Source organism: Sesamum indicum, linkage group LG4, assembly GCF_026168435.1.
Source record: "Sesamum indicum cultivar Baizhima isolate 11 linkage group LG4, ASM2616843v1, whole genome shotgun sequence".
Classification (NCBI taxonomy): Eukaryota; Viridiplantae; Streptophyta; class Magnoliopsida; order Lamiales; family Pedaliaceae; genus Sesamum; species Sesamum indicum.
Window position 1 is genome coordinate 2,141,884 of NC_142660.1, and position 15,579 is coordinate 2,157,462.

A 15,579-nucleotide genomic window follows, 5' to 3' on the forward strand; every position below is an offset into this window, starting at 1 on the left:
TAAGGCTTTGAGTTCATCATGCATTGCAGACAGCCATTCTTTTGAGTTTGAGCAATCTATAGCTTCTTCATAGGAATTTGGTTCAAAGCTTTCAATATTCAGAGCTAAATGATAATCTCTAAGTCTAGTAGGGATTCTACGTTCCCTAGGTTCCCTATCTCTTACTAGTTGATAAGTATTTTCAGAATTTTTATTTTCTATTTCCTCATTATTATCTACTTGATTCTCTTCTCTATCTTCTACTTCCACCTCTTGTTGGTTATCCGGGTTATTAGGTTCCACCTTATTAAAGGTATTTTCAATGTTATAGTTTTCAGTAGTGTTTAGACAAGACATTTCAGATTCATTAAAAATTACATCTCTACTAACTACTACTTTAAAACCAGGTTGGTTTCTTAACCATAATCTATAACCTTTTACACCTATTGGATAACCAATAAACACACATTTTTTAGACCTAGGATCAAGTTTATCACCATTGACAAGGCAAAAAGCAGAACGTCCAAAAATGCGAAGAGAAGAGAAATCAATATCAGAATTAGACCATAACTTTTCAGGAATATTACCAAACAAAGGCACAGAAGGTGATCTATTAATCAGATAAGCAGCAGTTAAAAGTGCTTCACCCCAGAATGTTTTTGGTAAACCAGAGTTAATTAAAAGGCACCTAACTTTGTTAAGCAAAGTTCTATTCATCCTTTCTGCTACACCATTTTGTTGAGGCGGTGTAGGAAGTGGCTTTATGTCTTTTAATTCCATACTTATCACAAAGTTCAGAAAATTGTTTATTGCAGAATTCTAAACTATTGTCAGTTCTTAAAGCTTTAAGCTTATAACCAATTTGATTTTCAACTAGGTTTTTCCAGCTTTGAAACTTTTCAAAAACATCAGATTTTTGTTTCATAAGAAAAACAAACACTTTTCTGGAATAATTATCTATTATTGAAAGGAAGTACTTATTACCACCATGTGTATCAACATTTGCAAGATCCCATACATCTGCATGTACATAATCTAATATGCATTTTGAAGAAGTGGGATTTGGGTATGAGGAAAAAGGAAAACTTATTTTATGTTGTTTTCCTAAAATGCAATCATCACAGAAATTTAAAGTAGCAGGTTTTTCATGTAAGAAACCATTTTTATGCAATAATTCAAGACCTTTTAAGCTAATGTGGCCTAATCTTTTGTGCCACAAATCAGATTTATTGTCTGTAGAAACATTTTCAGAAAACAAATCATATTGCACTTTACAGAGATACAAGTTCCTTTTCTTTTCTGCTTTAAAAATGGTTAAGGATCCTTTGGTGATTCTCATGACCCCCTTATCCCAACCCATCCTCTTCAAGGGCTGAACATGATAACAAATTATGAGCAATGTCAAGGACATATCTAACACCTTTAAGGGTAATTTTAGAACCATTTTCAAAGACAAGAAAGACATCTCCATAACCAAGAACATCACATAGTTTTTGATTTGCCATAGACACATAACCTAATTTTTCAGGTTTAAAGTTCATCAAAATTTCCTTAAAAGGAGTCATATGAAATGTACATCCAGAGTCGACAAGTCATTCAAACTTATTTGAATTATCAACAAAGTTAATATCAGAAATCATGTATATTTCATCAGAAGTTTCTTTAGAAACATTAGCAGAATCATTTTGAGAAATTTTCTTTGGTTTCTTACAGTCCTTTATAAAGTGTCCCCTACCTCCACAGTTATAACACTTAAGATCTTTCTAAGTGTTTTTATCATCATTTCTTTTATTGTTGTAGTCTTAGTCCTAGAAGGACTTCTGCCCCTACTTCTACCACGGGTTTTGCTATGTTTTCTGAACTTATAGTTGTTGTTATTATTGTTTCTTGAACTAGGCCTACCTCTTACAAAATTTACTTCATTATTGTTGGTACTAGGGGTATTTGTTTTTAAAATCCATTTCTTTGCTTTTTAAACTACTAATAACTGTTTCTAAGCTTACATTATCACGACCATATTTAATAGCTGCCTTAACATCACCATAAGATTCAGGTATAGCATTTAATAAAATTATAGGTGTATAATCATCAATATTTTTATCCCCAGTAAGCTTAATATCTTGTATTAATTTTATAAAATCATCAATGTTTTCTTCAATATTTTTAGAAAGATCAAGCTTATATCTAAAGAATTTTTCTAAAAGAAACAGTTTACTTGGAAGAGATGTTTTAATATAGAGTTCTTCCAGTTTATTCCATAATTCTTTAGCAGTATTTTGTTTTCCAACTTTTCTTATCACAGAATCAGACAAGTTCAAAATGATTGAAGAATAAGCATACTCATCATTTTCAAGACGTTTTTCTTTAGAAACAGTTTCTGAGTATCTACCATCTATTTGCTTAAAAACTTTTTGATGTATTAAAATACCTTTCATTTTTTGTTGCCAAATAGAGAAATCAGATTTTCCATCAAAAAGTTGCAAGTTATATCCAGACATTTTAACAGAAAACAGCAAGTCACACAATAAAAAATATGAACAAGTGACAGTAGATCAATATAAGGAAATAACCAAAAAATTCACAGATCCAAGTAAAAAACAGCAAGTAACAGAGAATAAACGCAAAAAATTATTCAACAATTAACGATTGCTGGGGCCTTAACTGCCCCTCCACCAGATACCCGACGGCTTCTGGAGCTAGGCCAAGGGAGGTCAACAGTAAGGGTTTGGGGATCTGGGACCAGAAAATAAAAGAGGTTTTAGGGTTGGAGCAATATTACCGTAGGTGGCTTTTTAAGCCAGAGACAAAAAACCCTGGTGCTCTGATACCACTGTAAGGAGTGGATCGGTCTCCGGCGATTTACAGAATAACAAAATTACAAAAACTTTAAAATATTACAGGTCTTCCTATAACAAATTATAAGAATTCTAAGGAATTGAAAGATTGATACAAGGAATAATCTTGGAAATTGATCCGGGTCGAAAATACGCGACCTCCTTGGTTCGGTCTCCCAAGCGGTTCGAGGTCGCTCCTCTCCCAAACTAGTGATTGGGCCCTGAGAAAAGAAGCAGATCGTTAGGCTTGCTAGGGTGGCCCCCAGCTAAGGCCCTCCGATGCTTAAGTCAGTGTTTGGTTGAGGTCGAAATATGGGGTCGCTGGCAAAAATAGCGAGCTGAAGGTAAAATGCGGTCGAGACGACGTACCTCTAATACACTGACTGGGAGGTATATATAGAGAACCAGGGGGTCTATCGACCCGCTACGCGCGTGCCACGTGCTCCAAGTCGTCAGGTCGGGTCGCGACCCGACCCGGTGAAAGTGGCGCGGGTCATGCTGGCAAACTTGCGATTTTGGGCCCCATCAAGGGTAAAGTTGTCTTTTTACGAGAAAATAGGATTTTACCCCCATCATTACTCCCCTACTTTTCTTAGTGTGAGTAGCACGCTAAGGAAAGTCGAATGGTCTATCGATCTCGTCCCTCAGATCATCATCGCCATCTCGATATCCGACTGTTGCCTTTCGACATCCGACCGTTGTCTTCGACACGGATCTCCATAAATTTACCCCTATAAATACAGGGAGGTTCGACTGCAGTTCTGCTTCATTCTCAATCTCAATCGTTCCTCGCGCGATCTGCCTCCTCCAGCTGCGACCTGCCTTCTAGCCAGGTACTTCCGAGCGACCTCCTTTTAATATTATGTCTTCCAAGCCTAGTAATTCTAGTAGCTCATCTGGTAGTTCATCTAGTAGCTCTGGTAGTTCATCGAGTACCTCTGGTAGTTCATCTGCTAGTTCTTCGGGTAGTCCTGGCAGCTCCTCTGCGACCTCACAAATACCCATGGCTCGTAGAAAACAGATAGGATCCCCTAGCGTAGGTAGAAGCGACCCGGAGATAGCGATCTCACTTATGACCCCAGAACATAGCGAGGGCGAACCAACTGATAAACCTTGGCTAACCATTGAGAGCACTTTATACTTCACAGCTGATGCGATTAGAGAGAGGTATTATATTCCTCTAGATTACGAAATTATTCTTCCTTCTCCCTCGGATCGCATGAATCGACCTCCACCCGGTAGTTGTCCGATTTCTATTGTACATTTAGCTGCGGGCTTGCGTTTTCCCCTTCCTCGTACCGTTGCTAGAATTTTATCTAGGTTGGAGATAGGTCCCATGCAACTAGCTCCCAATTCCATCTGCCATATTTTATCCTTTATTATCATAATGAAATACTTCGAGCTTGAACCCGACTTCGATAGCTTCTGGTCGCTTTACAAGTTTACGACCTCGAAGAGGTCAGGCGACCAGGGTTTCTTCTATCTTACTGCCAAACCTAACTGCTCCTTTGTTACCAAGCTGAAGTCCAATGTGGGCTCTTGGAAAGACAAATTTTTCTTCCTTCGACCTCCTCCTAACCAAGTCTGGCCATTCCCTTGTGATTGGCGAACTACTAAACCCGAACCCAAAATCCACGGCGTAGGGTTAGATGACGACCTGATCATTACTATCACCCAGTACCAATATCAAGCCAAATTGCTTTTGACGGAGCATACCCTGAAGCTCGCAGGTCTCAGTCCGGCACCTATTCAAACTCGGGGCTCTTTAGGTGATCAATCTCTTACCTTCCTCTGTTCGTAATTTTTGGTACTTAGTGGTGACTGGTTTGTATCTTTGCAGATTCTGTCGTGATGGATGCTCGCATTGCAAGAATGGTTCGTGCGAAAAGGGCTAAGCGAGCAGTTCCTCCTTCAGACTCCCAGCATACTCTATCTGCTCCTTCAGAAGATGCGTCGAGGTCGCACGGAGTTCGATCTCTGAGTCCATCGGGTGCGACTCCCGTCGAGGTCGCCAGTGGGGACAACGATCCCACTCCTGAGCATTTACCGAGGGACTCCGAAGAGCCAAGTGATCCCGAACCGCTCATCCGGAGGAAGTCCAAGGGGAAACAGGTCGCTTCGGAGTCGTCCAAGAGGAAGCGTAGTTCCCCGCGACCTAATCCCTCCTCCCAAAAGAAATCCAAGGCAGATTCTTCAGCGGAGAGCGAGAATCTGAAGGTAGTGGACGAACTGACTGCCTGGTGGAGAGAGACCCAGAAGGACCTCCAATCGCCTTCTTATAGTCCGGCTGCCATGGAGGGTGAGAGGCTGATACCGAACTGGGCCATTTCGGGCCAAAGTTCCGTGTTGAAGACCCACGTTGGCAAAGACTCCTGGGAGTTGTATAAATCCACCATCCTACCTCGCGATCAAGCTCTCCTTGCACCCATGTCGTATATTCGGGTCGAGCAGAACTTCGCTCATTCCTTCTCACAGGTAGTGTTTTACCAACTTCATAAACTTCTTTTGCTTTTGCCTTGACTAATCCTCTGCTGCTATATGTAGGTCTCAGCTTTTGGACACCATTTGTCCTTGAAATGCAGTTACTGGCGACATGAGAAGATGGTCGCTGACAAGCTACTCGAGGAAAAGAGCTCGAAGTTAGCGACCTGTGAGAAAGAGAAGGTCGAGCTCGAGTCTCAGAAGTCCGAACTAGAGGCTCAATTAAGAGAGCTCAGGCAGAAGGTCGCGTCTTCGGTGGAATCGGCTAAGGCTGAAGGCTTTTCTGCGGGTCGGGTAGCTGGTCGAGAGGAATATCTATTCTCAGAAGAGCATCAACACCAGCTCGAAGTTGCCCGGAGTCAAGGTCGCGACCAGTACCTGAGTTCTGATGACTATAAGAAGACCTTGGCGGACACTCGGTTACAGGGAGCTCGAGATTTCTTGAAGTCTACCGCCTTCACAACCGCTGTGGAAGCTAAGTCTGCTGACTACCTCATAGAAGGTTTTATTCGCTGCATTTCTCAAATAAAGAAGCTGAAGGGGTTCGCTGATGGGTTCGACACGAACTGGACCGACCCGTCCTTGGATGGTAATCTCGCGGCGTTCCCTGAAGAACCCCCTTTGCAACATAATGATGAATTTGCGGTCTTGGTGGAGGACCTTGAGGGTAGTGGTGAAGATGCAGTAGATAAGTAGGCTCTTGTATTTCAATTTGTAATCGTTTACGCCGATCATTGTACTTACCTCAGAGTTGAGGTAGAATCTGTAAATTATCCTCTTCAATGAACTTCCTTCTTTATGAGAGATTCCCCTTTCATCTTCGAATTCCCCTAATTCCCTTAAGATAATCATCCATCCGACCTCAAATATAGGGAGAATTGGAGGGATTTTCAAACACTTCTCCTGATCGCATTGATCGGTTTCGGACGATTTTGCACCTTATGTTGTCCTGCCAGGTTGTACCCTTTCCAGGCCTCGTAGTTGGTCCTTTATAGACGAGGGGTCGTGTGGTTGGTGGTCTTTCACAGACACAATGAGATCGCGCCTTGCGCAGGTCGCGTAGTTGGTGGTCTTTCACAGACACAATGAGATCGCGCCTTGTTCAGGTCGCGTAGTTGATGGTCTTTCACAGACACAATGAGATCGCGCCTTGGGCAGGTCGCGTGGTTGGTGGTCTTTCGCAGACACAATGAGATCGCGCCTTGTGCAGGTCGCGTGGTTGGTGGTCTTTCACAGACACAATGAGATCGCGCCTTGCGCAGGTCGCGTAGTTGGTGGTCTTTCACAGACACAATGAGATCGCGCCTTGGACAGGTCGCGTGGTTAGTGGTCTTTCGCAGACACAATGAGATCGCGCCTTGGGCAGGTCGCGTGGTTGGTGGTCTTTCGCAGACACAATGAGATCGCGCCTTGGGCAGGTCGCGTAGTTGATGGTCTTTCACAGACACAATGAGATCGCGCCTTGTGCAGGTCGCGTAGTTGATGGTTGCGTGATATTGCGTCGTGGAGTAGGATACTATTGGAGCTGGAGCTATTTATTTCATGTGAACATTCATACGTGCTAATTTAACCAAATATTGTGATTGCGTACATGATTTGTGATGTAAATACGAACATTTCAAAAAGATAATAATCATCCGTCATGCAAATAAAGATACAAACATACCCACTGTAGTGGATTGCTACCTTCACCTATTTCGACTTCGTTCTCGATCTCCTTCCCATTCTCTATCCTTGATTGTATTCATCTCCTCCTCGTTGATATATTTGTGGGCCAAAAGCGTCAATTGTTCTACATTTCCGGGGGGATCTCTAGCTAACGCTGATGCAAGCGGCCCCTTCTTTAAACCGTGTATTAATATACTCGTCATCATATCAATCCGCAGATCCTGCACCTCCAATGTCTCGTTATTGAATCTCCCCATAAAATCTTTAAGAGATTCCTCTCTTCCCTGTCGGATTGCGAATAAGTGGATCGCTGATCTCTTCGACTTTTGCTTGCTAGCGAAGTGGTATGCGAACCTGTGTAACAATTGCTCATATGATCCAACGGTCCCGTTAGGCAAGCCGGTGAACCATTCTTGTGCCTTCCCTGTCAAAGTAGTCACAAACAGCCTTGCGTTAATAGAATCTGTTTGCCTATATAAATTCATTACCATTCCGAATGTTGTGATGTGCTCGCGCGGGTCCTTCGTCCCATCGTATCTAGGTAGATCGGGTAGTCGAAAATTTGGACCAACAACTTCGGATAGCATTTCGTTGGTGAAGGGCGAGTTCGTATTTTGCCTAGCCAGGTCGCCTTGCTTCTTCAGGTCGCTTCGCTTCTTCAGGTCTTCTAACTGCTGCTTCAGTTTCTCTATCTGCCGCCTTATGCCTCCCACTTCAACTCTGGAGGTCGCTGTTTGTCTTACCTTACTGTTGCTGGATGTGGTAGCTGATCTCTCTCTCCCCCGACTGATTCTTGGCATTATTTCCTTACTCTTCCTCATGCGAACCGTTCCTTCTACTTGTCCAGCCAAGATCATTTTTCTCCGTTCTTCCGTCCGTCCTTTCCCCGATGGTTCTCTGACAGATGGGCAGTGCTCCTCCATGGCCTTCTTACTCGCTATCCCGATCATCCGCTGCTTTTCTTCATCGGTGAGATGCCACCTTCCCTCTTGTTCACGCATTGATGATTCTGACATGGCGAATTCTTCTTCAAACCAAATCTAAAGGAGCTTTCCTCAGATTCCCACAGACGGCACCAACTGATCCGGGTCGAAAATACGCGACCTCCTTGGTTCGGTCTCCCAAGCGGTTCGAGGTCGCTCCTCTCCCAGACTAGTAATTGGGCCCTGAGAAAAGAAGCAGATCGTTAGGCTTGCTGGGGTGGCCCCCAGCTAAGGCCCTCCGATGCTTAAGTCAGTGTTTGGTTGAGGTCGAAATATGGGGTCGCTGGGAAAAATAGCGAGCTGAAGGTAAAATGCGATCGAGACGACGTACCTCTAATACACTGACTGGGAGGTATATATAGAGAACCAGGGGGTCTATCGACCCGCTACGCGCGTGCCACGTGCTCCAAGTCGTCAGGTCGGGTCGCGACCCGACCCGGTGAAAGTGGCGCAGGTCATGCTGGCAAACTTGCGATTTTGGGCACCATCAAGGGCAAAGTTGTCTTTTTACGAGAAAATAAGGTTTTACCCCCATCAGAAATAATAATATAACAGAAACAAGAAACATAAACAATTGTTAAGGCTCAGGAGCCAAAAACCCAAGGCCTACTCAAGGTCAAAGGTCACGAACCTTTACTGTTTGCACAAATCACACAGGCCACAGAGGCTATTAGAACCACAAAGGTTTTATCACAAATCCACAAAGAAAAATGCCACAAAGGCTTTAGAGGAAACCACAAAGGTTACGCCACAAAGGCTGTTACAGAGTTTCAAAGAGAAAAGTAGAAGAGAGAGAGTTCAGAGTCAGCTTATCCCCACGAGCCACAATGGACCAGCCATATAAAGAGGTTGTCTATTAATGGCCAGTTAACGGCCATTGATGGGAGAGGAAAGACTCACAGAACCCCAAGGATTATGGGGAGAACCCAAAGGGTTATGGAGGAGAAGAGGAATCGGGGAAGGGGAAGAGAGGGAAAAATGGATTAGGGTTAAACTGAAGTAGGGTATAAATATTTAGGGTAGACGGGTCAAACCTTAATGGGCCGGGTCAAGTGGATAAGTGGCCAGTGGGCCATGTGTGATTTGGCCGTCCAAGTTAAAAGGCCCAGCTTATGATTTGGGCCAAAAAATTCTAACATGTGACAAATTAAAATTGATCCAAGCGAAAATAGTAGTTGCTTATAGAAAATAATTTAAACACTGATGCTTGCAATAATCGCGCGGGTCCAACTGAATGTGGACTTACGCTTGGAAATTGTGCTGAAACGTATGCGAACTCGGAAAAGGAACCTGTAAAAAAAATATTAACATTCCGATGCTCAAGTTAATATCCAATTCTGGTAAAATGATACTAAAAAGAGAAAATATGTACGAATTGAGATAAAGTACAATGAAAAGATTATAGCAGTAGAGAGATATGATTAGAATTCTCATGAGGGCTTACAAAAATGGTTCCTTGTCTAGGGGAACTGCGCCTATTTTTATCGAGGAGGTCACCCGACTTGAGTGGGTCTAGCATCAAGTGCACTGAGGAGGTAGTTGGCAGTGACAAATCCTTCCTATCGCCGTTATCCTACTAGTCAACAAGTCTTGTGGGAGTCCTTCTTGATGAGGGGCCTTAAGCGAGATGAGGAGTCTGCTCCCCTTGGCCTTCTCACAATGACCTGGTCCAATAGTAGTCCTCCAGCTCGACAGATGCCTAGTTGTTTGCCATGTCGGATCTTAGGCTTCTTGGATATACCTGCTCTCTAGGCCACAAGTCTTGTTGGGCTGTTGACGAAAAGAGGGGTCGAAAAGGGTCCTTTTGCGCCATTGTTCACATTGGGCCTTCTAGGCTAGCTTTTTGGGCTAAGAAGTGGGCTTGAATTTGGACCACCGGTATGAGGCCACATCAAACACATTTTGAATATCTCGGGAATGAACCTCTTCGTCGTTCATGTCACGAAGTATTTGTACATATATATGAGGTAATGCATTTATGCAGATTGGGTGGTCATGTGCAGATGTCGTTTCTTGATTCTGGCTAATTCTATAATTTAATAGAATAATCAAATCGTGTGACACTCCTTCAATTTTTTGTTAATAGTAAAAACTACCTAATGTTCCTTGCTAATTATTTTTATTTCCCCATCATCAACTTATCGAACTAAACCCGAAATTCAGAATGCAATTACAACTTACTAGATAAATAAAAAAAAAGATAAATTCCTCGAAACAAGAACATTAACATACTTGAAGATACACGTCATGTATCACTCAATAGATATTAATTCGACATGAATCATCGAATCACGCAAACTTAAATGCTTTATTTATTCTTGTCAACTTTTTTGGTGAATTATTAGGATTTTGTTTGAACAAGGTGAGTAGCATAGCATCAATGCCTGATTTAAGAGAAGCAAAAAGGTAAGAAGAGATGCTTAGTTACAGGGATTATTCCTCTTTTACATCATCTCAAAAACCTTGGATCTTGTCTCCGGACCGCTCATAGTTGTGTACATGTACACATATGACAGCTATGTCGATACCTTTTAATTAATTCCATTGGAATAACTAAAAGGTAAAAAGATTAAGTTGCATGCATGCATGCTACAGATCATTGAATGTACAACCATTTTACTGCAGTGAGTGCGTAACGTACAACCAATTAAAGCTGCAGCTTCAAATATCAGGAACATGAATATTAACTAATGCTGTACAAATAAGACATTACTTATGTTGTACAAATATTCTTAAAGAACCAGATTCTAGTATTTTGATGAACAGGGTTACTCTTTCCATTACCAACTTTGCTGGCAGAATCAACCCTTATGCATGCTTATATATACATTCCATGTCAGCACAATATATACATATAGGTATTATTCTCATTGCTCAGTGTTTTCATATCCGATTAATTTGTACAGAATAAAAAAAGGGTCTTATATAGGAATAGATCAGACCTAATCAGACACGTATAATTCTGACAAAAAAATATGTCCGTTGTTAAAAACGATATTTTAACACATATGTTATTTTATGAAAACTAATCGAATAGCCCAGATAATAAGAAAAAGATGTCCATTGATAGAAACGATATTCCAACACAAATATTATTTCACGAAAACTAATCAAATAGCACGTGTGGGGATTTTTAGACACAAATAGCGTCCACTTTCTTATACGAAACTATCGACCTAAATCCACATGTACTAATTAATTTTCTTTCCTCCACTTTCACGCATGTTGTGAATGCTAAAACTAGACATATTTTTCTTCACAAAAACCCACTAAAAATCTCTAGTCTTGAATAGGAAAAAGTCATGCAAAAATGTCGGGAAACAAACGTTGTAAGAATTTTCAACTTTCAGTTGCCCTTTCTCCACATCTTCAAATGTAAACCCTAAAACAGAAATTCATGTAGCCCTATTCCGGCAGTTGATGATGACACCCCCACCCCCACCCCCCAAAATATATATATTATTTTTGGGAAAAAAGATAGACGTAGAGAATTGAAGAACCTATAACGAATAGGATCCAATTATTTTAGAAAGACGAAAAAAGGGTAGCAAAAATAATTAATAATATATTCTATATGATATCCTTTCCCTTCCAATCAATAATAATTGACATGACTTGCAACTACTCATTCCCCAAAGAGAAATTCCAAAAGATGATCCAATTAGGTTTAAGCTTTAGATTCTCAGTATTTTGTTTAATCTGAGTTGGGGAAACCCTCTCATTTCCACTTTTCTAATTTGAATAAGCAGAGATTGAGATCTTGTCATAACCAAACACACCGTACTACTATTTTGGTAGGTAACTAATAAATGTTATATCAAAGTAAAAATAATAATATATAGCAATTATGCCGTCATATTGATATTAAATATTCTTTTTTTTTTCTAGTAGCTATTAAATTTTTAGTTAAGGTGATCGTTCAGTATGGTATCAGAACCAAACTGAAGAAGAGGTTTTGGGTTCAAATCTCATTGCCCCGACTATTTATAAAAGAAGTATTTCACGTACAGGTTCGGACGTAAGGGGGACTTTTTAAAATATTTAATATTAAATGATTCTCCTCTATGACAGATTGAACTTTTACATGAGGTGGTCGTTACCAAGTTCTCTTATCTATTTTTTATTATTTAAAATTATTCATATAGGTACTTACTCAGCTATTAATATTAAATGCGTCGGACGGTGTTATATCCTATCTAAAAAAGAAACTTAGCTTATAAAATGTAACTGTATTTTAGCTAAGTTTAATACTTATATGTGTATTTCAATACAAAAAAAATAGCTCAATGGTTACGAGAAAATTGGATGTTAAAATCAGTTTTGAGCTAATTAGAAAATAAAATTCTCATTGCTAATCAATCTACATTATTTAATATACATTGTGAACCATCAATCGCTAAATTCATTAGAAAATTATTTTTTATTGCTAAATTCTTTATCAAGTAAATTTTTTGTATTAAATAATATAAATTAACAACAAAAATTTTACTTATTAATTAGTCTGACACATTTTTTTTTTCATAGCTATTTAGCCATTTCTTGTAGTATTTAGGAAAAAAGAAAATCGCCCTTTAAAATTCTTGCCCCAAATTAATTATGTCCTCTAAGTATTTTCTAGTCAATTTTCTGACATTTTTCACGAAATTTACCACGTATTTTCCGAAATTTCCATTAAATAATTAGAAATTAAGGTGAAATTACTCGTTTATGATAGTCCATATCATGGGAGATATAAAAAGCATACATAATATATGATATATATATATATATATATATATAACAATTTTTGCTTTTCACAATAGTGCAAAATATCATGAACATGTAAATATTCCCCCAAGCACTCAAGTGATGATCGATCGATCAAGAACAATTAATGCATTTCATCATCAAAAAATAAAAAATAATTAGGTCGAATCTCAACTGCTTGACACGCCTATCATATTCCCCACTTTGTGATTTATCAACATATTAATGATTAGGGAAGGTTGATAACTCTCAAATTGGAACCCATATTAATTTAAAATTAATATTCGAAAAGTTCGACAAATCGAAGATTTTTCCAGAGTATTTGATTAATAAGGTTTTTCTGTATATGGATTGGAGTCGAAAAAAAACAATAATTTGAGTGACAAAGGTGTATTATAATCTATGCTAACTCATTTGTGCAATTTTATGATCATTATGATATTATAATCTACACTAATAGAAGGGGAAAAAGAATATCACTTTTCACTCATAAATCGGCATTTTATGATATCACTATATCAATTTTTTTGTCGTGATCATAATATTTTAAATTATTATTTTTTAATGTGGTGCATAAATTTATATATTTAATTCTTACTTTTAAATATTTTAAAACATAAAAAAATTATTTATTATATACACATAAAAAAATAACATGCCACGAATAATAGTAAATCCTTTTTCATGAATGTAGTGGTCTAAAACGACTTCGTAATTGGGTTTGGTAATAAAAGTTGCATTGGTTTGGCGAAATTCACGGATTTCTTGTTCCCCCTAAGCCCCCCCCCCCCCCTATTTTTTAATAGTAATTACAATATTATATTAATAATTTAAAAAAATAATCAATATATCAATATATTTCTCAATAAAAATCAAAATATATAAATAGTAAGGTAACAAATTATAGTAAACTTGTAAAATATTTTAAATACCCATACATTTAATAGAACTTGAACCCATAATTTCATAAATTGTCCGTGGAACTTCTGCTTTAAAGACTAATAAGACCTTGTTTGTCCCGTTCCATCTCTTTTAAACAGTGATTACATATCACATCAATATTAATAAACTGACAAATGTGTCGATTTGGCCTTGAAGGCGTACTAAGACCTCGTTTATTTTTAGAAAACAGTTCCATCAATATTAATAGCCTGACAAATACATCGAATCGATCAATAAAATAACATAAATGAAACAAATAGATTACGATAAATTGACACCAAATAAACACATATACGCCCGCACATTTAATAAAACTCAAACCTCCCTCCACTTTATTAAGTTGAGAAAGGTACATAAAAGGCATCCCATGGTGTTTCAATCGAGAATCCCTTGTTCTATTTCCTAACCTCGATGTGTTGTTTCGAACAAATTAATCAACGGCTACACACGTGAAATTAAAATCAGTTACATTTTCATTTACACATGTCCGAATTCAATAAAATTTCAAGAACTTTTGTGATCATAAGACTCTGTCAGCATCATCATAAGTGCTGGAAAGATGTGTACCACACCAAGTTAGAACTAAAGGGTATTGGAGATTTTGAGGGTGACATTTGCCTAACTATGGAAACTGAAATCTCAAAGACTTATAAGCATCAATTTTTAGGTTTTAAGTCCCACCAAACGTCTGGATATTTTGAATTATTTCTTAGGTTAGTATGTGATTAGTGAATTATTAATTTGCATTTTCATTATAGTTGGTGTTATTATCGTTTTTTTTTTTCTGGGGGAAAAAATTAAAATGATGTTTAAAATTTAGTAATTGAATATTATACAAAAAAATAATGAAGGAATTTGTTATTATTATTATGGATTATATAAACTTTCAACTCCTAATTAATTCTTAAATTCAAAGACATCCAAATTTCCATTTCTAGTGTGCAATTTTGTAACATCTTGATTAATTTATATACAAATTTAGGGGCAAAAAAGGGAATTGTCTTCCTTGTGGACTTCTTTTACCCTTTCTTTAAATAATAATAATAATAATAAAGGCCTTAAACTTAGTTAATTTGTTGAAATGGGCCCTGCCACAAAACTAAAATGACAAATATGTCAAGTAAAGAACAAAATGTTGTCATAGGGCAGTGAAAAAACCATATTAGTTTCTTTTCATCTCATTTATTTTTATACCATTTATATAAATATAATGATTTCAATATTATATTTTATGATATTATTATGTACAGTACGCGCAATTAATTCAACACTAACCAAATTCGTCGTATCCAATTTTTCTTTTATTGTACGCTGTAATAAAATACTTTTAAACAACACGGCAACCCTTTTAATTAAAATAATTATATTTCGACTATATGTAATACCACTCTTTTTTTTTCGATCTGAAAGCCCATTTTCATTTAAACGAAAGTTTTAATCTTTTTTTTTAAAAAAAAAGCACCATTTTATATAAAATAAATTAACTCCACATCCACTAGCTTTCAAATAGTACTTTTAAGAATATTAACATAAATCTTTTTTAATTTAAAATAAAATAAAATTGGAAGGAGGTAGTACAACAAGAAAACATGCGATTAGTACAGCAGCAGCATAAGGTTTTTGCGCAGGAACCAATAATGATTCAGATGAGTAAGAGTGTTTTGACACGTGGCAGGAGGCGATTGGACGGTATTGCCAAGTGTGTGTGTTGTGTTTAGTTTAGTGCACGCCGGAATCTTTATAATGCAGACTTGCTTCGTTTTCAAGTCTGATTTTCTTATTCTAATCCTACACACACACACACACTATTTTCTTTTTTCTTTTTTTATTTTTTTTAAATTAAAAAATAAATAAAATAATTTTGCTAATTATTCCATGTACCCTAAAGTTGATGTGTGCACGTGCCTATGTTTACCATATTTCTCCTTTTCTATTACTACCTTTTC

General features: G+C 38.1%; 1 protein-coding gene across 1 annotated transcript; it reads right to left on the bottom strand.

The window, feature by feature from the left end:
* Positions 1 to 6,828: 6,828 nt before the first annotated feature.
* Positions 6,829 to 9,869, bottom strand: LOC148788240 (uncharacterized). Its single transcript, XM_088879919.1, has 2 exons — positions 9,390 to 9,869; positions 6,829 to 9,235 (listed from the first exon to the last, which is right to left on the bottom strand). Exon 2 carries the CDS (start codon positions 7,976 to 7,978, stop codon positions 6,983 to 6,985), a length of 996 nt encoding a protein of 331 aa, XP_088736045.1. The 5' UTR covers positions 7,979 to 9,235; positions 9,390 to 9,869; the 3' UTR covers positions 6,829 to 6,982.
* Positions 9,870 to 15,579: the final 5,710 nt, after the last annotated feature.